This window comes from Bos indicus x Bos taurus, chromosome 15, assembly GCF_003369695.1.
Source record: "Bos indicus x Bos taurus breed Angus x Brahman F1 hybrid chromosome 15, Bos_hybrid_MaternalHap_v2.0, whole genome shotgun sequence".
NCBI classification, from domain to species: domain Eukaryota; kingdom Metazoa; phylum Chordata; class Mammalia; order Artiodactyla; family Bovidae; genus Bos; species Bos indicus x Bos taurus.
This window is the reverse complement of record NC_040090.1, coordinates 33,879,123-33,900,942: the sequence shown is the minus strand read 5'-3', so window position 1 is coordinate 33,900,942 and position 21,820 is coordinate 33,879,123. Positions and strand designations below refer to the sequence as shown.

The 21,820-nt window shown below is 40.4% G+C and overlaps 1 protein-coding gene and 1 pseudogene across 1 annotated transcript; one reads left to right on the top strand and one right to left on the bottom strand.

The window, feature by feature from the left end:
- Positions 1 to 8,050: 8,050 nt before the first annotated feature.
- Positions 8,051 to 8,356, bottom strand: LOC113904755 (annotated as a pseudogene).
- Positions 8,357 to 10,797: 2,441 nt separating this feature from the next.
- Positions 10,798 to 11,763, top strand: LOC113904909 (olfactory receptor 52R1-like). The gene has a single exon (XM_027561977.1). The coding sequence runs from the start codon at positions 10,807 to 10,809 to the stop codon at positions 11,761 to 11,763; it is 957 nt and encodes a 318-aa protein (XP_027417778.1). The 5' UTR covers positions 10,798 to 10,806.
- The last annotated feature ends 10,057 nt before the right edge of the window (positions 11,764 to 21,820 follow it).

The window sequence follows — 21,820 nt, the reverse complement described above, 5'->3', positions numbered from 1 at the left end:
AGTAATTTCTACTTGGTTATCAGCTGTTGATCTCTATTGGATATATGTCTCATTTTGCTGAAGTACATAATCCAGTTTTATTCAGAAAAATATAGATGTGATGCATAAATGATAACTTTTCTGTGTGTTCTCGCCTGTTTAAAATCTCTTTCTTTTTTCCTCTTGCACTTCATTGATAGATTGACTATACAGAATCATTAGGCTTTAAATAATTTTCTTTGAACATTTAAGGTTTAGCCTAATATAGTAACTAAAAATAGAGATAAAAATTTGGTTCTGTATGTCTGCACTGTAAAATGTTAACCTGTCTGTGTCTTAGCTTCTTTACCTATACAATGAGGATGTTGATACCTATTTCATTCAGTCTTATAGAGAATTCATGACCACATAGTTTATAAACCTCTAGAGTGCAACCTGGCATATAGAAACTACTAAACTAATTTCACCCATTCATTACTAAGCCTGGGTAGACTAAAATTAAACTTGTTGACTTTTCTTTGTAGGTGATTTTTTTCCATTTATTTTAAAGCATTAGGCTCCATTCTTTATCTTGACAGTTTGAAATTCCACTGCATTATTTTTCAAATGCTTTTTTGGTTCTTTTTTTTTTTTTCTTCATTGCCGAGTATGTTACAAAATTTTTATTATGTTGCAAAATTTGTTTAGTCTTCAACTGACAGATATTTAGGTTTCCACATTTTAGCTGTTCTGTATACAACTACTCTAAACATACTCTTAACATTTTCTAAATTTAAGTATGGTTGATTTACAATGTTCTGATACTCTGACATTTTTGATGTAAATATAAACTAGTTATGTGGGGAATACAACTTGAAGTGGAACTGCTTGGTCAAAAAGATGCAAAACATTGTTAGAAATAGTTAAAAACACTTCCTGATGGGATGTGCTCAGGACCTGAGTGCCCCAAAGTGCCCCACAGTTTTGCCAACACTTAGTGATGTCAGTGTATTTCATTTTAGTTATTCTGATGACTTTGTACTGGCAATTCTTTCTGGTTTGTATTTTCATCTTCCTAATGAATAATAATTTGAGCACATATTCATTCATGCTGTTAGAGGTTCATTTACATTCCTTTAGCATAAAATTTTAATGAGATTTTTTTTCTCTATTGATTGCGGCATTTTGTTTCTCAGATATATGCACTGTGAATATTTTATTCATCTGTGGACTTCCTTTTCACTTATATCTTTTTCAGTAAGTAAATTTGTTTTTATTTTCATGAAGTTCAATTTTTTTTAATCCACTTGTGTGCTGAGAAATTTTTTCCTTTCCTCAAGTTCATGACAATGTTATCCTATATAATTTTTTTTTAGAATCTTTATAGTTTCAGCTTTCAAATTTAGGTTTATATTATATTGCAAATAAAGATGTTTTACACTGTGGTAAGAATTAAGGTTCGTTTTAGTTTTCATACAGATATCCATCCAGTTGTTCTATCCACATAAAGATATTTTTATATCACTGAAGTTCATTGATTTCTCTGATTAAAGTCAATTATGTTTTTAATTATGTTTGGGGCTATTACTGACCTCATGATTTTCCTTCACAATGTATTGATCTATTTTTATATAAATACAAGATCACTCCTAGGATATGTGGAACACTAAGCAAATATGTTCTGTAGGGTCTTAACTCAGGAAAAAAATTTCCTTAGAATTCTATTTAAAAAACCACTGGCTTGTGTTAAATGAAGTATTCATAGATGATGACTTAGAATAATGGATAAAAATGCATTTATTTTTGTGTTAGTTTTCTAGGGTTACCATTGCAAAGTACCACAAACTGAGTTGCTTGAACCCAGAAATTGGTCATGTTAGAAGTTCCAGAGCTTAGAAGTCCCTGATTAAGGTATCAGAGGACTGATTCCCTCTGTTGGCTGTGTAGAAGAAACTGTCCCTTGCCTCTCTTCTAGCATCTGTTGGTTTGCTGGAAACCTTGGTGTGTAAACGTATTATCTTGATCTTTTTTTCATGTCTATATGACATTCTCTTTGTGTGTATGTCTCAGTGTACAAATTTTCTTTTTTTTTTTTTAATAAGAACACTAATCATATTGGATTAGGAACCCACTTTACTTCAGCATGACCTCATCTTAACTAATGACATTTACAATGCTCTTATTTCCAAATGAGGTCACATTCTGAGGTACTAAATGTTAGAACCTTGCTATCTGAGTTCAAGTTCTTACTGATGAAGCCAAATCCAGCCTCTGTACCCAAATATCAAATTAATTTTGAGACAGAGTTTGGGGTGAAATAGAAAAGAATACCTTTATTGCTCTGCCAGGCAAATGGGGTCACAGTGGGGTAATGTCCTCAAAAACTGTGTGTCCAAATTTGGAGAGGTTAGTGAGTAATGATTATAGTGATGGTTCAAAGAGGTCATGATCAGCTTGTGGACATTCTTCTGATTGGTTGGTGATGTGGTAAGTGGGAGTCAGAATCACCATGCTTCAGGTTCCAACAGGTCTGGGGTCTCTGTGTTTGTGAGCAGCATACCATTAATTTCTCCAACCTGGTAGGAGTTTCAGTATCTGTAAAACAGCTCAAACATATTGTTACATATATATGTATGTATGTATACCTATTCACTAGAACTCAGACAAGGTCAAGGAGGCTGAATGAAGCCTATTTCCTGTAACCAAGATGTGATGGTGCAAGAAGGAGGAACCCTTTCCAGGGCCCAAGAGTGGGCTCTTGTCTAACACTGGTACAAATACACAATGGAGTATTACTCAGCCATTAAAAAGAATACATTTGAATCAATTCTAATGAGGTGGATGAAACTGGAGCCTATTATACAGAGTGAAGTAAGCCAGAAGGAAAAACACCAATACAGTATACTAACGCATATACATGGAATTTAGAAAGATGGTAACAATAACCCTGTGCACGAGACAGCAAAAGAGACACTGATGTATAGAACAGTCTTATGGACTCTGTGGGAGAGGGAGAGGGTGGGAAGATTTGGGAGAATGACATTGAAACATGTAAAATATCATGTAAGAAACGAGTTCCTTGCACGATACTGGATGCTTGGGGGTAGTGCACTGGGACGACCCAGAGGGATGGTATGGGGAGGGAGGAGGGAGGAGGGTTCAGGATGGGGAACACATGTATACCTGTGGTGGATTCATTTTGATATTTGGCAAGACTAATACAATTATGTAAAGTTTAAAAATAAAATAAAATTTAAAAAAATAAATAAATATTAGTGGAAGAGGAAAAAAAAAAAAAAAGAAATGAATTATCTAAGGAGACAAATGTGCTGACAAAGCAAAAGACTTCACTGGGAACTGGTGCCTGGGTGGAGAGCAGCAGCATGGTGAACCCAGAAGAACTGCTCTGTCACATGGCTTGCACACTCAGGTTTTATGGTAATAGAGTTAGTTTCTGGCTTGTCCCTGGCAAATCATTCTGACTCAGGGACAGAGCACCACCATGCCCCTTCCTCGTAAAGCATTCACTGCTCAGCCGAGATGGATTCCAGGGAAAAGGATTCTGGGAGGATGCTATGACATATAGTCTGGTGTCTCATCTCTTCTTTTGACTTTTCTCAAGTTCTTTTGCTTGGTGGTAGATTGTTAGTTCTGAGTTCTTTACCAGGACCTCCTGTTGTGAGATGACTCATGCAGGTGGTTACTATCAGGCCTGGCCAGGGTGGGCAGCTTGGGTCTGTAGTTCCCAAACCTTTCTGGTCACAGAAAGTTTTTTATGCCCAGGAGCTCCACAGGGTCATGGAAGGTACTAATGAGTACTGTAGCTTGGATATTGCCTCTCAGCTCTGAAAAACTGTTCCAAAGAGATGAGAGGAGACGGGATATATAGGACTTTTGCTGAAGGAAAAACAAACATGTACTTGAGCATCACAAGATTATTGCTAGCATACAAAACTGAGACATCTCAAGTTAATGATTTTGGTGCCTTTCCAAGAGTCTGGAATCATTAAATTGATTACTTTGACAATGTATCTTAACTATCTAGGACCAATATTTGGTTTTTCTCTCTCTTGAATTCCCCTCACGGCACGTGGAGAGAATAGGGGACTGCACTGGCTGATGGCATCATGGCTTAATGTCAGGCTGCATTTTTTGCTTACTGATATGACAGGGGACATTTTTTATCCACAGGTGTCAGTTACCTTGACTTCACAAAGCCCTACTATCACACTAAACATGGATACTTCTCCAAATGATTATTCATAGCTGCATACAAGATTATACACACATAAATTAGTAAGCAACTCCACTCCTTTACATGTGTATTTATTTCTATCTCTCAGATATACACATCAACATACAAAATGAATAAGCATACTTTCACATTGCACAAAATATCCCTTCAGGTCTAAATATATATATACTCTGCCTGCACACGTCCTCAGTCATGTCTGACTCTTTGTGACCCTATAGACTGTGGCCCTCCAGTCTCCTCCATACATGGAATTTTACAGGGAAAAATACTAGAGTGGGTTGCCATTTCCTACTCCAGGGGATCTACTCAACCCAGGGATTGAACCTATGTCTCTTGTGTCTTCTGCAATGCCAGGCAGTTTCTATACCACTATGCCATCTGGGAAGCCCATACATAATCTGGCTAATAATAAATTACAGTAATACAGATAAATTTACACTCATGTAATCTCAACACACATTCTTTTATGTGCATTCAAATCCCATGTCTTTGGATTTGTGTGTACATGGGAGAAAGGAGAATTAGGGGTTAATGCTTTCAGCTTTAGTCTCCAGTCTCAGAGGAAGCCAGTGTGGGTAAGAGGCAGTGGGACCCAGGATGGGTTCAGAGAATTAGTGTCTAGGGGAAGGAAAAGGCTACACTTTCATAGGTTTTTAAATAGGCTCTAGCAGGTGGTCTCTGTTAAAAGCTGATTTCCAGAAGCCATTTAGAGCTACTCTGGTCACATTGGAGTTGATGAGTACCAAAGTGGATCTCAGTGCCCAGAGCCCCATTCATCTCTGTCCATCCCTGGGAGCAGCAGGACTCACAGAGGCTAAAAGGAGCTAGAGGCACGGTGTGCACTGTGCAGAATGGCTGAACTCACTGGGGGCTCCAGATCCACAGACCATGACTGCTTATCTCCAGCCTGATATGGGAAGAAGACTTGCTGCTTGTTCTGCGTCCTCCAGGGACACTCTAGAAAAGTAGGAAGACTTCCTCCGAACACAGTCCCTCCAGGAAGGAGATTGGATCTGAACCCCATACCGCTCCAGCTTTATTGTCCTTGGTCGGTCTTAGTTTAAATACCCCAATGTAGGAAAGCAGAGTGTAAATTTTTCTGAAGCTATTCCTTAGCAAGTTCTCAACTCATTTTAGTCTATCCATTCAGGTTTGAACAACATGGATTCAACTGATACTTTTCCAAGTTAATGATAGTGAAAGTATCAGGTTCATTAGGAATGGAGCAGAAAGTGCAGAGAGGAAAGAGAAGTGCCTCTCAAGGGCTCCCATTTGTCACCTCAGACTTGGGTCACAGGTCGGTTCTGTTCCTACAGTGTTCACCCAAGAAACAAAATCTGACAGTGAGAAGTCAGAGCCAATAGAATCACATGAGGAAGCTGAGAGGCATCGCTTATGAGGGAAATTTGATCTGTGAAAAGGTCATTGGAGAGTCTGGGAAATAGATGAATCAGAGGATAAAAACTGGCTTTTCAAAGTGGCTACAGTATATGAGTAGCTGAACCTTGGCTGAGAAGAGAGTCACCATCCCTAAATGAGTTGTGCAACAGGTGAGTTATCTGTTAAGGATCATGGGCAGAAGTCAGTAAAGATGCCATCCTAGAGAATGCAGCTTATACCCAGAGATGCCAGACAATTGATCAGAAACCTGTTCTAAAGGCAACCAATCCAATGATATAGCAGGATTTCTGGTTTCAAATACAGATCTTTCTGTAATTCAGAATTGTAGACAACTGTATACAATTTCACCTGGTGGCTCAGATGGTAAAGAATCTGCCTGCAATGCAGAAGACCTGGGTTTGATCCTTGGGTTGGGAAGATCCCCTGGAGGAGGGCATGGCAACCCACTCCAGTATTCTTGCCTGGAGAATCTCTAAGGACAAAGGAGCCTGGCAGGCTACAGTCCATGGGGTTGCAAAGAGTCAGACACGACTTAGTGACTAAGCACTGCACAGCACATACAATTTCACAGGTTCCCTTTGTATCTGACTTTTTCATGACAGGCCAACAATCTCTGCTGTACCCTACCAGAGTAGTTTCTCCAATCAATCACTACCTACAGAGGCAGTGGTGTGAACCACCAAGATCATTGGTTGTGAGATATGCATTTGGCACGGAATTATTGTGTAGTCTTTGATAAATCATGTAACTACCCTGAGCTCTATTTTTCTTATTGTAAATAGAGATGCAAACTGTGTGTGAGAAAAATAATAAAGTGCAAAAGCGTATAGCGTTATATCTACAAAAAATAGCAATGCCTTCTACAATTAATCAAAGCAATTAATACTCACTTTGAAAAACTGCATTTTTAGTCAGCATCTTCGCCAGTGACCAGTGCGAGAGTGCGATGGCTCGAGCATTCTTCTCCAGGTGACCTTCAGTGTCAGTGACTATGTCCATACAAGTGGAGGGTGACACACAAGCGGTAAACAGAAGGGAAGGAGGGAGCCTCTAGCTCAAAGAGAATATATGCCTGTTTGGGAAGGTCAGGCCAGGAAGATGGGGATAAAACAAAACCTAAGTGCCCAGATAATGTGTATGTATTTCTAAATTTTCTTTCTTTTTTAGTGATCTGTGATTTTGTTCTTAAACCTAAGCTATGAGTAGATAATTTACAGATTTTGGGTAATTATATATCACTTCTAGTTGAACCCTTCTAATGAATAGTCAAAAGCACCTTTATCAATCACATGTATACAGTGGTTCAACAGTTGTGTTACTGAACAGCGTCCTTGTTTGAAAGATAATCCCGAGTTATAACAGTCAGATTAGACCTTATAAAGAATTCACAAGCAAAGTTTGTAACATATTTTGTCTCAGTGAATTTAAAAGCTTCTGATCTTAAAGATCATCTATAAAATGTCAGTAGTGTTAAATGCTCTTTATTTGATGCTAAATATAAACCACACTAAAATGTCTTTCGCTAAGTAAAAGGAAAATTTTACATAGAAAATTTTAATTAAATTGGCATGTGTGTGCACTCTGCTGCTTAGGCATGTTGGACTCTTTGAGACCCCATGGACTGCAGCCCACCTGTCTCCTCTATCTATGGGATTTCTCAGGCAAAATACTGGAGTGGGTTGCCATTTCCTATTCCAGAGTATTTTCCCAACCCACGGATTGAACCCCATGTCTCCTGCATCTCCTGCATTGGCAGAGGATTTTTTACCACTGAGCCACTTGCTGCTGCTGCTGCTAAGTCACTTCAGTCATGTCTGACTCTGCGCAACCCCATAGGTGGCAGCCCACCAGGCACCAGCATCCCTGGGATTCTCCAGGCAAGAACACTGGAGTGGTTGCCATTTCCTTCTCCAATACATGAAAGTGAAGTTGCTCAGTTGTGTCCGACTCTTCATGACCCCATGGACTGCAGCCTACCAGGCTCCTCTGTCCATGGGATTTTCCAGGCAAAAGTACTGGAGTGGGGTGCCATTGTCTTCTCCAACTGAGCCACCTGGGAAGCCCTTAAATTGGCACAATTTAAAAAAACAAAAAGATAAAGTGAACATTGTCAGTGTATCTTCAGCCCTTGCCTTGACAGGCTAATGAGCAGAACTTGAAATCAGGTGAAGCTTACTCTGTTCTATGAGACAGTGAAGGGATCTTCTCAATATTTATATTAATATAGCCAATTATAGAAATCTGAACATAAAGTCAAAGTCAATCTCCCATAGGGTTTGAGATAGCATTCATCATTTCCCTGAAAAGCTTAGCATTCTTTAATCAAGTTCAATCATCTCTTTAGAAGGGGGAAACAGTGATAATACTTGCTGAACCAGAATTACTATCAAAATTTGAAAATCTGATCATATTCATTCAGCCACAAGCCTGTCTGATTTACTCATTAGTATCTTTTTTCAGATGAGCTATCCTGTTTTCCCTTTCTCCCTTCATAATGCCAGCAGAGATCATTTTTGTTCCAGGGATGTATTTCTTGGAATTCACCAAGTACTCCATCAGCATCTCTCCCCAGGTGATGCCTTTGTTCTTGTTGGCATCTGTGTAAGATAACGCAACAGGCTGAATTGTCTTTCACCCAAGCAGATCATGGAGATTTGGCCTAGTCTTATGCTTGCCTCCCTTCTCAGTATGGCACTGGGCACACTTCCGAAGAAAAATCTTGTTCTTCTCAACATCACCCATATTTAAGTTGTTCTGTCTCCTCATGTGACCAAGAGGTTTCTGCTCACAAGCAGAACATCCTTCTAAGTCTCTCTATTGTCACCCTATCATAGATAGGAGTGTTTGTTTTGAGCGAATCTATAACAATTATCAGGCTTTCCAGGTGGCTCAGTGGTAAAGACTCCACCTGCCAGTGCAAGAGATAAGTTTGATACCTGAATCAGTAAGATCTCCTGGAGAAGGAAATAGTAACCCATTCCAGTATTCTTGCCTGGAAAATCCCATGGACAGAGGAGCCTGGCAGGTTACATTCTATGGGGTCCCAAAAAAGTTGTACATGACTTAGCAACTAAACAACAATAGCTATTATCTATGAAGGATGGTAACGTTTTCAAGTTTAGAGAAAGATAAGGTCTGAGCCCCACTTCTTTAATAATATTAAAAATCTAGAGAAGATCATAATTATTTTAGATCTTCCAGAAATCTTTTCTTTCTTTCTTTCTTTTTTTTTTTTTAACTACTGGATCTGGAATGAAACATTTGTCCATACCCAGAGTTGATTCGTTAAAGGGAGTTTGAAAAGATACTCTTCTTGTCTATATACTTCTGTTATGAAGGAGGTAAGAGCTAATTCTTTCAAACAAAGGATAGGTCAACTGAGAGTAAATAGTGTGAGTGTGGTGGGTAAGAACCAGGTGAGTTTTTGTGTCACTTACTCTGAGTTAGGTAGTGTTCACATGTGGGATGAAACAGTAAGATTACCCCCATATAATGCTAGCAAATATTAGTAGAGAATGATGTTCACAAAGTCCTCCCCTGGCCAGCAGAGCAAGCACAGTGTGAGAAATGGACATAACTGTCTTATGCCCGTGGTGTTCAAGAGGGGTGTTCTGTCAGGACATTTTAAGAAATGGTTGATTGGTTAATGACTCCATTGCTACTGAATACTGACCTTTATTTGTTAGTTTCTTCAGTCAGCATTGATTAAAGTCCTTTTCTTCACAAAGCACAGGTTCTAGGAATAGAGCACGACTCAGGGATGACTTCATGAAATTTAACACTTAGGACAGGAATTGGAAAACTACAGCCTGCACCAGCTCCACTTTGCATCATGGTTTTGTGCATAAAGTTTTGTTGGAGCACAGCCACACTCACAGGTTATATATCAACTATGACTGCTTTCATGCTACTCAGCTAAGCTGATTAGTTGTAACAGAAATGGTATGGCCCACAAAGCCTACAATATTGATGATCTGACCTTTTACAGAAAAAGTTTGATGATCCTACAACTAGGAAGAGCGATACACTAAATTCCTTACACAAACCGTACATAATTGGTCAATCAGATACCTTTGAGTCAAATCCTCATAGTAATTGTTTTAGAGTCAAAACTAACTCAGTGTCACTAAATAAACTGCTTAGGGGCTTTAAGCCAAAGAGTTTTCCAAACTGACTTCCTACCCCGAAAATTGGCCCAAGTGTTGTATTGTTGCTATTCTTTGAATTCTGATGTAGGAGGCTACAGCATGGAGCCTGTTTTTTTTTGTTGTTTGTTTGTTTGTTTTTAATAGAACTCTGCCTGTATCATCTGGATGTCTGCCTGAGTGTATATCTGAATATTTCTGCAGAAGAAGAAAAGGAGATTCTCATGTAAAATACAAATACACTGACTCTGAATACCCACAACACTGGTCAGTCCAAGTGTGTATGAAGTCTAGAGAAAGACAGGGCACAGCCTCTAACCAGCCTGGTGCCCTTGGCTAGTGTGCTTGCTCCATCTCCCAGAGACCAGCCCTGTCCTGGGAGAGGTCAGAGGGGAAGTACAGGCCAACCTCCCTCCTGGGGCCTAAGGAGATGCTGGGGTCCTTAGCTTTGGGAGTCTAAAACCTAACAGCAGGGAGATGGTGGGGTCCTCCGCATAGTCATCGCCTGCATACTTGTCCCCCTTGAAGAAGCAGGAGCCCTTTTCCAGTAGGAAGAGCAAGGGCAGATCACTACTCCCCACATCCACAGAGCCTGGGTCCCCAGGAATGGGTTCATTGGTGTGGTGTAGTGAATCAACTGCTTCCCTGAGGCAGGGCTTCCCAAGTGTGATGGAGGGATCTATGAGAAAGGTTAAGTGAATTGGTTGTTGGTTATAAATCGAACAGAGGGAAAGAATTACTATGACATTATTTTCCAAGGTAGTTTTCCTTCAGCAGATTCTACTTTCAAAATTTATAAAATATTGTACTTGGAACAAGCATGTTCTGACCCTATTTTCAAGGACATAAATATGAATTAAAATGAAGGTTAGCAATGTATTATATTGCAAAATTTTATTTATTAAAATAGCTGAATTCATTGTAGCTTACCATTAAGCCCAATTCTTCCATCCAAAGGATTATAAATAATAATAATAATTTACTTTAATGCTATCACCTGCAGAGACTAGATCACCTTTCCAGTGGAGAAACATTAACCATCCTGTGATGTTGACTTCACGGAATAGCTCTTCTCATCCTGTGTCCTTCATCCTGCTTGGGATCCCAGGATTGGAGAATTCCCAGTTTTGGGTTGCCTTTCCATTCTGTGCCATGTATGTTGTGGCTCTAGTCGGCAATATCACTCTCCTTCATGTAATCCGAACCGATCCCACCTTGCATGAGCCCATGTACCTCTTTCTGGCCATGCTGGCTACCACTGACCTGGTCCTCTCCACTTCCACACAACCTAAAATGCTGGCCATATTCTGGTTTCACGATCATGAGATTGAATATCATGCCTGCCTCATCCAGTTGTTCTTCATCCATGCCTTTTCTTCGGTGGAGTCCGGATTGCTCATGGCTATGGCCGTGGACCGTTACGTGGCTATCTGCTCCCCACTGCATCACTCTAGTATCCTGACCCCATCTGTTGTAGGTAAACTGGGGGGAGGTGTGATGATGAGAGGGCTGCTGTGGGTGAGTCCTTTCTGCTTCTTGGTGTCCAGGATGCCCTTCTGCCCCAGTCGGATAATCCCCCAGTCATACTGTGAGCACATGGCTGTGCTGAAGTTGGTGTGTGCTGACACTAGAGTAAATCGTGCATATGGACTTTTTGTGGCCTTCTCTGTAGTTGGCTTTGACATTATCGTCATCAGTGTATCCTATGTAATAATTTTGAGAACTGTTCTGGGGTTACCCTCAGGTGAAGCCCGGCTCAAGGCTTTTGGCACATGTGCCTCCCATATCTGTGTCATCTTGGCTCTTTATATCCCAGCCCTCTTTACTTTTCTCACCCATCGCTTTGGACATCATGTGCCCCGAGTAGTACATGTCATGTTTGCTATTCTCTATCTCCTGGTACCTCCCATGTTCAACCCCATCATCTATGGAATTAGAACCAAACAGATCAGGGACAGGGTTATTCAAGGATGTTCTAGAAAAGACTCCCAACTCAAAGCATAGGGTTTTTACCACCCCAAGGTCCCTTAACAGGCATTGATGATATAAATGCATAACGTTTGCCAGGATGTCACAATTTTTTTTTTCAAATTTACTGAGTTATAGTGAAGTTAAACTCATTCAGTCGTGTCCACATCTTTGCAACTCCATGGGCTATAGCCTGCCAGGCTCCTCTGTCCATGGAATTCTCCAGTCAAGAATACTAGAGTGGGTTGCCATTTCCTTTTCCAGGGGATCTTCCTGATCCAGAGATTGAACCCAGGTCTCCTATACTGTAAGCAGACTCTTTACCATCTGAACCACCAGGAAGTCTGTATTGAAGTATATGTAACAGAAAAATAGTTGCACATATTTCAGTTCAGTTCACTCACTCAGTGTCCAACTCTTTGTGACCCCACGGACTGCAGCACACCAGGCTTTCCTGTCTATCACCAATTCCCAGAGCTTACTCAAACTCATGTCCATCTAGTCAGTGATGTCATCAAACCATCTCATCCTCTGTCTGCCTTTCTCCTGCCTTCAATCTTTCCTAGCATCAGGGTCTTTTCCAATGAGTCAGTTTTTCACATCAGGTGGCCAAAGAATTGGACCTTCAGCCTCAACACCAGTCCTTTTAGTGAAGATTCAGGACTGATTTCCTTTAGGATGGACTGGTTGGATCTCCTTGCTGTCCAAGGGACTCTCAAGAGTCTTCTCCAACACCACAGTTCAAAAGCATCAATTCTTCAGCACTCAGCTTTCTTTAGAGTCCAACTCTCACATCCATACCTGCCTACTGGAAAAACCATAGCTTTGACTAGATGGACGTTTGTTGGTAAAGTAATGTCTCTGCTTTTTAATATGCTGTCTAGGTTGGTCATAGCTTTTCTTCCAAGGAGTAAGAATCTTTTAATCTCATGGCTGCAGTCAACATCTGCAGTGATTTTGGAGCCCCCCCAAAATAAAGTCTCTCACTGTTTCCATTGTTTCCCCATCTATTTCCCATGAAGTGATGGGACTGGATGTTATGATCTTAGTTTTCTGAATGTTGAGTTTTAAGCCAACTTTTTCACTCTCCTCTTTCACTTTCATCAAGAGGCTCTTTAGTTCTTCTTTGCTTTCTGCCATAAGGGTGGTGGCATCTGCATATCTGAAGTTATTGATAGTTCTCCCAGCAATCTTGATTCCAGCTTGTGCTTCATCTAGCCTAGCATTTTGCTTGATGTACTCTGCATATAGGCTCAGAGGTTAAAGTGTCTGCCTGGAATTCAGGAGACCCGGGTTCAATCCCTGGGTTGAGAAGGTCCCCTGGAGAAGGAAATGGCAACCCACTCCAGTACTGTTGCCTGGAGAATCCCATGGAGGGAGGAGCCTGGTAGGCTACAGTCCATGGGGTCGCAAGGAGTCGGACAGGACAAACGACTTCACTTTCACTTTCTTTCACTCTACATATAAGTTAAATAAGCAGGGTGACAGTATACAGCCTTGATGTACTCCTTACCCAATTTGGAACCAGTCTGTTGTTCCATGTCCAGTTCTAATTGTTGCTTCTTGACCTGCATACAGATTTCTTAGAAGGCAGGTCAGGTGGTCTGATATTCCCATCTCTCTAAGAATTTTCCACAGTTTGTTGTGATCCACACAGTCACAGTCAAATGCTTTGGTGTAGTTGATGAAGCAGAAGTAGATGTTTTTCTGGAACTCTCTTGCTTTTTCAATGATCCAACAGATGTTGGCAACTTGATCTCTGATTTCTCTGCCTTTTCTAAATCCAGCTTGAACATCTGGAAATTCACAGTTCACATACTGTTGAAGCCTGGCTCGGAGAATTTTGAGCATTACTTTGCGAGCATGTAAGATGAGTGCTGGAGAAGGCAATGGCAACCCACTTCAGTACTCTTGCCTGGAAAATCCCATGGACGGAGGAGCCTGGAAGGCTGCAGTCCATGGGGTCGCTAAGAGTCGGACATGACTGAAGCGACTTAGCAGCAGCAGCAGCAGTAGTACTATGAGTGCAATTGTGAGGTAGTTTGAACATCCTTTGGCATTGCCTTTCTTAGGGATTGGAATGAACACTTCCCTTTTCGAATTTTCATTTTAATAAAATTTAATTTTATTTGATTAATTTCATTTAATTAATCACATATTTAATGCTTACATTTTGATGAATTTGGGCATATGCATACATCCATGATACCATCACCACAGTCAAGGTAATATAAGGATGTATCACATTTATATTTGTATTCTTACTCATCTCTTTCTTGTCACAATCAGTGGTGAAGAAGATTCTAAAATTCAGGCGCTCATGTTTTTAAAGCCAATGTTTAAAAAAAAAAAAAAATCAACATCAGATGAAGGCGTTTAAAGAGAAATCAGGAGTATGTTTGCGTTTCCGAGAAGAAAACAGCTATTGGAGCCTAAAAGTGCCTCCAGAAATAAATAGGTATTCTGAAAGTAAAAGCGAAGTCGTTCAGTCGTGTCCGACTCTTTGCAACCCCATGGACTGTAACCTATCAGGCTCCTTCGTCCGTGGGATTTTCCAGGCAAGAGTGCTGAAGTAGATTGCCATTTCCTTCTCCAGGTAATCTTCTCCACCCAGGAATCGAACCGCGGTCGCCCGCATTGCAGGCAGATGCTTTACCGTCTGAGCCACCAGGGTAGCCTGGGTGTTCTGAAGGACCATTGTAAAAATTCCCAAATTTTAGAGTTGCCTAGAATTTTGATCCCTCTATCAGGAAATCAGTTAATAGTTGAGTCTCTTCCTTTTTCTTTTAAAAATCAATTTTTGGCTATATAACTTGAGACAGTAAAATGGGAATATCTTAATACATAGTTTAATGAGTTCTGACACATGTAAATGTCTGTGTGGCGACCTGCCCAATTAGGATATAGAAAATCCCCATCACTTCATAAAGATTTTTGCTGTGTCTTTTAGTTAAACACTCCCCTCTTCCCAAGCAGGTAAATCCTGATCTGAGTTCTTTCTCTCACTAAAACTTGAGTTTAGTTATTTTTTTCCTCTCACTAAAACTTTACTTTGGTGTCCCACTCAGTATAAAGCTTTTCAGATTCATTCATACTGTTGCATTAATGAATGATTCATTTCCTATTCTTTCTCAGGAGTATAATTTTTTTCTACATCTTTCTCTCTTGCTTCACCTTCTACCATTCTAGTCTTTTACTTCCACACATATCCACTTCTTACTGCTCTTAAGGCTTTGCTTTTAATCATACCAATTTTCCACATGGTTTGCTTCTAGAACTTTCTACTTCTCATCACTCTGTAGTTCAACTAATACCACCTGATCAGTGAATTATTTTTTAACCTGTGTATCTTAACTAGATTCTTCCCCTTATTATTTTCTTTCAACACATTTTGTTTTCTATGTAACTTAGCCCAAAGTGTAATTATTTAAAATACTTATTTGTTATTTATTCCTCTGACTTGAATATAAATTCATGAAAGCATAAAATAATTGCTGACTATTCTACCCAAAACTAGCTCACACACTCACACACACACACACACATTAGCAAGGTGAAAAGACAGCCTTCAGAATGGGAGAAAATAATAGCAAATGAAGCAACCGACAAACAACTAATCTCAAAAATATACAAGCAACTCCTACAGCTCAACTCCAGAAAAATAAATGACCCAATCAAAAAATGGGCCAAAGAACTAAATAGACATTTCTCCAAAGAAGACATACAGATGGCTAACAAACACATGAAAAGATGCTCAACATCACTCATTATCAGAGAAATGCAAAACAAAACCACTATGAGGTACCATTTCACACCAGTCAGAATGGCTGCGATCCAAAAGTCTACAAATAATAAATGCTGGAGAGGGTGTGGAGAAAAGGGAACCCTCTTACACTGTTGGTGGGAATGCAAACTAGTACAGCCACTATGGAGAACAGTGTGGAGATTCCTTAAAAAACTGGAAATAGAACTGCCTTATGATCCAGCAATCCCACTGCTGGGCATACACACTGAGGAAACCAGAAGGGAAAGAGACACGTGTACCCCAATGTTCATCGCAGCACTGTTTATAATAGCCAGGTCATGGAAGCAACCTAGATGTCCATCATCAGATGAATGGATAAGAAAGCTGTGGTACATATACACAATGGAGTATTACTCAGCCATTAAAAAGAATACATTTGAATCAGTTCTAATGAGGTGGATGAAACTGGAGCCTATTATACAGAGTGAAGTAAGCCAGAAGGAAAAACACCAATACAGTATACTAACGCATATATATGGAATTTAGAAAGATGGTAACGATAACCCTGTATACGAGACAGCAAAAGAGACACTGACGTATAAAACAGTCTTATGGACTTTGTGGGAGAGGGAGAGGGTGGGAAGAATTGGGAGAATGGCATTGAAACAGGTAAAATATCATGTATGAAACAAGATGCCAGTCCAGGTTCGATACACGATACTGGATGCTTGGGGCTAGTGCACTGGGACGACCCAGAGGGATGGTATGGGGAGGGAGGAGGGAGGAGGGTTCAGGATGGGGAACACATGTATACCTGTGGTGGATTCATTTTGATGTTTGGCAAAGCTAATACAATTATGTGGAGTTTGAAAATAAAATAAAATTAATTAAAATTAAAAAAAAAAAAACCTCACTGAGTGAATGAATGAATTTTTGCCTGTGTGATACCTTTGTCCTAACAATTTCACTATGAACCACAAGATGGCATTTCCACGTATGTTATCCCCTCTTCCTTCCAAAACTGGATCTCAGTCCTAAAGGCCCCTTTCATTTATCCCCATGGAATTTTTAAAGATTTCTGTTGGTCAAATGAGATAAGTTCATTATATAAATAACAATTTCCCTCATTCTCTTCTTTTTAATTAACAAATGTAAAATATTTGAAACATTTTAAAATTTCTGTTCAAGAAATGATTTATTGAACAATTGTCTGCACCAAACATTCTGTAAGAGGATGGGAATAGAGTGGCGAACAAGAGAAACTGTCCATCAGAGCATTTAAATAGTAGGAGAGACTCAAAATAAACATCCTGAATACCTACAATTCCAGCTCCAGTATAAAAAGTTAGTACTTGAGCTATGCAGTTTTCTCCTGCACTCAGTTGTGTCTGACTCTTTGTGACCCCGTGGACTGTAGTCTGCCAGGCTTCTCTGTCCATGGGATTCTCAAGGCAAGAATACTGGAGTAAATTGCCATTTCATCCTCAAGGGGATGTTTCCAATCCAGGGATTGAACCCACAACTCCTGTGTCTCCTGCATTGGCTGGCAGATTCTCTACCACTGCGTGATCTCCTAAGTCCATCCTGATTAGAAGTATCCTTAGCTGTTCCGAATTGATGAAAATAGATGATTGCTTTCATCATACAAGAGCCAATGGGTTCAAATTTGTAACTAAATTCAAGCTTCTCTGTAGCCAATTTGTAAAAAGTATCAAATGAGTACTGTGATTGAGGAATTCAATTTCCCCTTTGTAAGACAGGCAGAGTCATCACTGCCCCTCTCTTCTCTCAAGTAACACACATCTCTAACATGACACAAGTGACCGAGAGAGACCAGACAGAGCTTAACAAATGCAGCCCCGGAAAGTCAGCTTCTCCAGGTTTTTAAACATTGCTAAGAGCCAAGCCAAGCTCTCAGAATTCCATTCTAGAGTAATTTCGAAAGCTGAATCTTCATCAGTGTTGTCTACTCTATGTGGAGCCAGACACAGGGTTATCGGTATGATGGCATTTCATATTCAACAAGCATTTCTTTCTCACTTATATGTCAGAGCTGCACTTGGTGTTGCGGTTATAGAGATCAATAGTTCATAGCTCATCCTAAAAACTACTCCTCTGTGTTCTCACAGGCTTCCCTGGTGGCTCAGATGGTAAAGAATCTGCCTGCAATACAGGAGACCTGGGCTCAATCCCTGGGTCAAGAAGATCTCCTGGACAAGAGAATGGCAACCCACTCCAGGATTCTTGCCTGGAGAATCCCCATAGACAGAGGAGTGACTAACACTTACTGTGCTCTCACAGCTTCCCAGGTGGCGCTGGTGGTCAAGAATCTGCCTGCTAAAGCAGGAGACTTAAGAGATGTGGGTTCAATCCCTGGGTAGGGAAGGCCTACTGGAGGAGGGCACATGGACAGAGGATCCTGGTGGGCTACAGTCCATAGGGTCACAAAGAGTCGAACACAACTGAAGTGACTTAGCATGCATGTGTGTATTCTAACAGCAACTGGTAAAACTGCTGTCATCACACTTACTTACTCCTAAACACCTTAGTGATCTGATTGTGCATTTTAATGTTGACTCTCAGTCAGCTAACCCTGAAGTCACTGACTAATCCTAGTCTGTCTTCTGAGCCTTGGACTCCCAGGGCCAGAGAAGGAGGGAGAGAAAGGCCCAAGGAGGTTTGAGCCTGACTTCACAGACCACAGCCTCCACCCCAACCTCATCCAAGATCAACGTAGAGTCTCAGTCTCTGGGTTTCAGTTCTCCATGGGTCTATCTTAGGTGTGGCCCCTCAGGGAAAAGATTTAGGATCTCTCATTTCTGGAAGCCCTCCAGATGCCAGCTCCAGTATTTATTACAGACATTTGTATCACTGCACGTGCGTATCTACAAGTGTCTATCCAGTTACATTTTGTAGATGAGAAAACAGAAACGGAACAATCTAAGTAAGATCCTTGGGTATATTTCTGAGTCAGAATGTACAGCAGAGGCAGAAAGGGAGTGGATGAAAATAAACAAAAGGCAGATCTACTAGGTAGGAATTGATCCTTTCTAAGAAATCCACTACATGTTTACAACTCTGAGGAGACATTCACATGATAATTTGTATTAATGATGCCCCTGGAGTCATGCAACATGGCTCCTTTGGAAGAGTTTTGAAAAGGAATGTGTGCCAATTTCTTTTTTGTAAACTTCATATTTTAAAAGATGTTCAAGGCCAATGGGGTGTTGGAGAAGACTCCCGAGAGTTCCTTGGACTGCAAAGAGATCAAACCAGACAATCCTAAAAGAAATCAACCCTGAGTATTCATTGGAAGGACTGATGCTGAAACTGAAGCTCCAATACTTTGGCCACCTGATGCAAAGAACTCACTCATTAGAAAAGACCCTGATGCTGGGAAAGATTGAAGGCAAGAGGAGAAGCAGACAACAGAGGATGAGATGGTTTGATGGCATCACTGTTTCAATGGACATGAGTTTGAGTAATCTCCAGGAGATGGTGAAGGACAGGGAAGCCTGCTGTGCTGCAGTCCACGGGGTCACAGAGTCAGACACAACTCAGTGACTGAACAATAAAACAGGGGCAGGATACTTCCCCAGAAGGTCTCCTGTTTTAATTGTCTCCTGGAATGGAATAGAAAGGTCTCAGTGAATGCTGTTATCCAGATCTTCAGCATCTTCAGGCTGCTGTTTCTCTTATTTCTGGAAACAGAGCAGTGATACTTGTCAGATCCATTATAGCAGGAAGGTGTGTGAGCATGGAGCCAGGAAGAGGAGATGAATTGAGAGAAGAGTAAATGTTGCTCTGGAAAAGGAATAGTGAAGTCTACAGTGTAGTGATATTGTCTCTGGGCCAATGGGAGTGATGATTTGAATTATCAACAAAATGATTCAATTATTTTTGAAGCTGGTATTCTTTAATCCACATAGGAAAGGGAGTCATTTATACACTCATTCATTCAGTGATTTTTCAATAATTACTCTTCCATGTGTCTTCTGTCTTACTAATAATCCTCAACAGCCATGCTTTTTGTGGTCTTTTGACTGAGAATTTTTGAGGGCAGCCACCAGACCATTCTCATTGGTGCATGCCCAACACTTAGCAGCCTGGAATAGAGTAAGTGCTTAAAGAAACAGATAAGTGAATGATTAATAGTATATCCTAAAAATATCTCATTTGGAATTGAAAGAAAACAAGCAGTCCATTGTATGGGTTTTCTGTGATCTCTCACATTCATAAAGCACAAAAGCATATGAATCTGAACTGAATTATTGGTTTATTGATTCACTGTTAATAATGATACTTTAAGCAGAAATTATGGAAGATGCTAGCCCTGAGGCTTCATCCTTTTCCCCCAGGTTCCCAGAAATTAGGCCCAAGATTTCCCTAAAAGTAGCAAAAGAATGGGAGAACCACTACACAGAGTCAGGAGACCCGAAAACCAGTTCAGCTCAGATCTGGTCCTAGGGTATGATTTGGTACATCTCTACTCTTTCAGGGACCAGTTCTTCAATGACCTTCTTCTCAGCTCTCTGAATAAAACAACAATCACTAATTTGTTGTTGCTTAGTCACTTAGTCATGTCCAACTGTTTGTGACTCCATAGACTGTAGCCCGCCAGGCTCCCCTGTTCATAATTCTCCAGGCAAGAATACCGGAGTGGGTTGCCATTAGACCTGCCTACTTCCAAAGAAACAAGTTTGTATTTATGGAAATATAAATACACAAGGGAGTTTGTGTATTTATGAATTCTCCCATTGGTAGGGAGACTTGAGAGCAGGAAAAGCATCAGAAGAGATATCACAAAGGAAGTGATGATTAATCTGTGGCTTTAATTGGGTAGTTTTAATACATCAAAGGGCTACAAATGGGAAGGAAAGTCAAAGTCGAGGAATCAGCATTTTTAAAGGTGAAAAACCTTTGGAATGAAAGATATAGGAGCAGCAGCAAACAAGGCTGAAACAAGGCTGCAGAGTCAAATACAGGCTCGATCTTATCTAGGACTTCAGGTTTTTAGCTTGCAGGACAGAGATCCTCCAAGAGATCTCTGTGTTTAACCAAAGATCCTAAGCAAATTCAGGGTGGGAATTTGGGGCTCCTAGACAAACTGGGATTTGAGGGAAAAACGGAAGCCCTAACAGGTAACGCTGGCCCCAGATGAAGGCAAAAGCATGAAAACATCCTCAGCAGGCTATAAAGAATTACACAGAGCACAAGGATAGAATGGTAAGATGATGGTTGAGTTAGGCATTTCTCTTTCTCTCTCTTTCCCATTTTCATGATTTTTCTAATTTATTTTAATCTAATGTGTATAAAAGAGTGGTTAGATACACCCATGTGAAGAGCTGACTCATTGAAAAAGACCCTGATGCTGGAAAGATTGAGAGTGGGAGGAGACAGGGATGACAGAGATGGTTGGATGGCATCATCGATTCAATGGACATGAGCTTGAGCAAACTCTGGAAGACAGTGAAGGACAAGGGAAGTCTGGCATGCTTCAGTCCATGGGATTTCAAAGAGTTGAGCATGACATAGCGACAGAACAACAAAAATACACCCATAGGAATAATGAAAAAATAATTTGTTTCTTTAGACAAAATTGACTTTTATGTGGAAAAAAAGGACAGGGTTGATGTAACGTTTACTGTGACTCATTTCCATTTGGAAACAAAGTTTAAAATGTTTATTCTTCATTCCATAAATTTGGGCTTGTGATTTATAAACATACCATCAGGAGAAAATATAGTTCATTTTAAGGTTTAATTTAGGAAAAATATGTGTATTTATTAACATATGATAAGCGATTTCCAGTTCAGACCATTTTCTACTACTCAGCTCTCATAATTCCAAGACTTCTCAAAAAGAATGTGCTTGTGACTCAATTAGTCTCTTTGGAAGGTAGGCTCCTCATCCAACAGTAGTCATCCTCTGATGCCACCATTGTCGACCAGCCCTCGACCAACTCCTTGTGTCTTTTCAAGGTGGGAGGCTCCCCAATCTGGATCTGTTTCCTGTCCTGTATATGCTACACAACGGCTGTTGTGAAAATCAGCCCCCTCTCTGATGTGTCCTGCACTGACTACTTCTATGAAACATGTATTTCTTCTTCTTTTTTTTAATATCTTTTTTTTAAATTTTATTTTATTTTTAAACTTTACATAATTGTATTAGTTTTGCCAAATATCAAAATGAATCCCCCACAGGTATACATGTGTTCCCCATCCTGAACCCTCCTCCCTCCTCCCTCCCCATACCATCCCTCTGGGTCGTCCCAGTGCACCAGCCCCAAGCATCCAGTATCGTGTATCGAACCTGGACTGGCAACTCGTTTCTTACATGATATTTTAC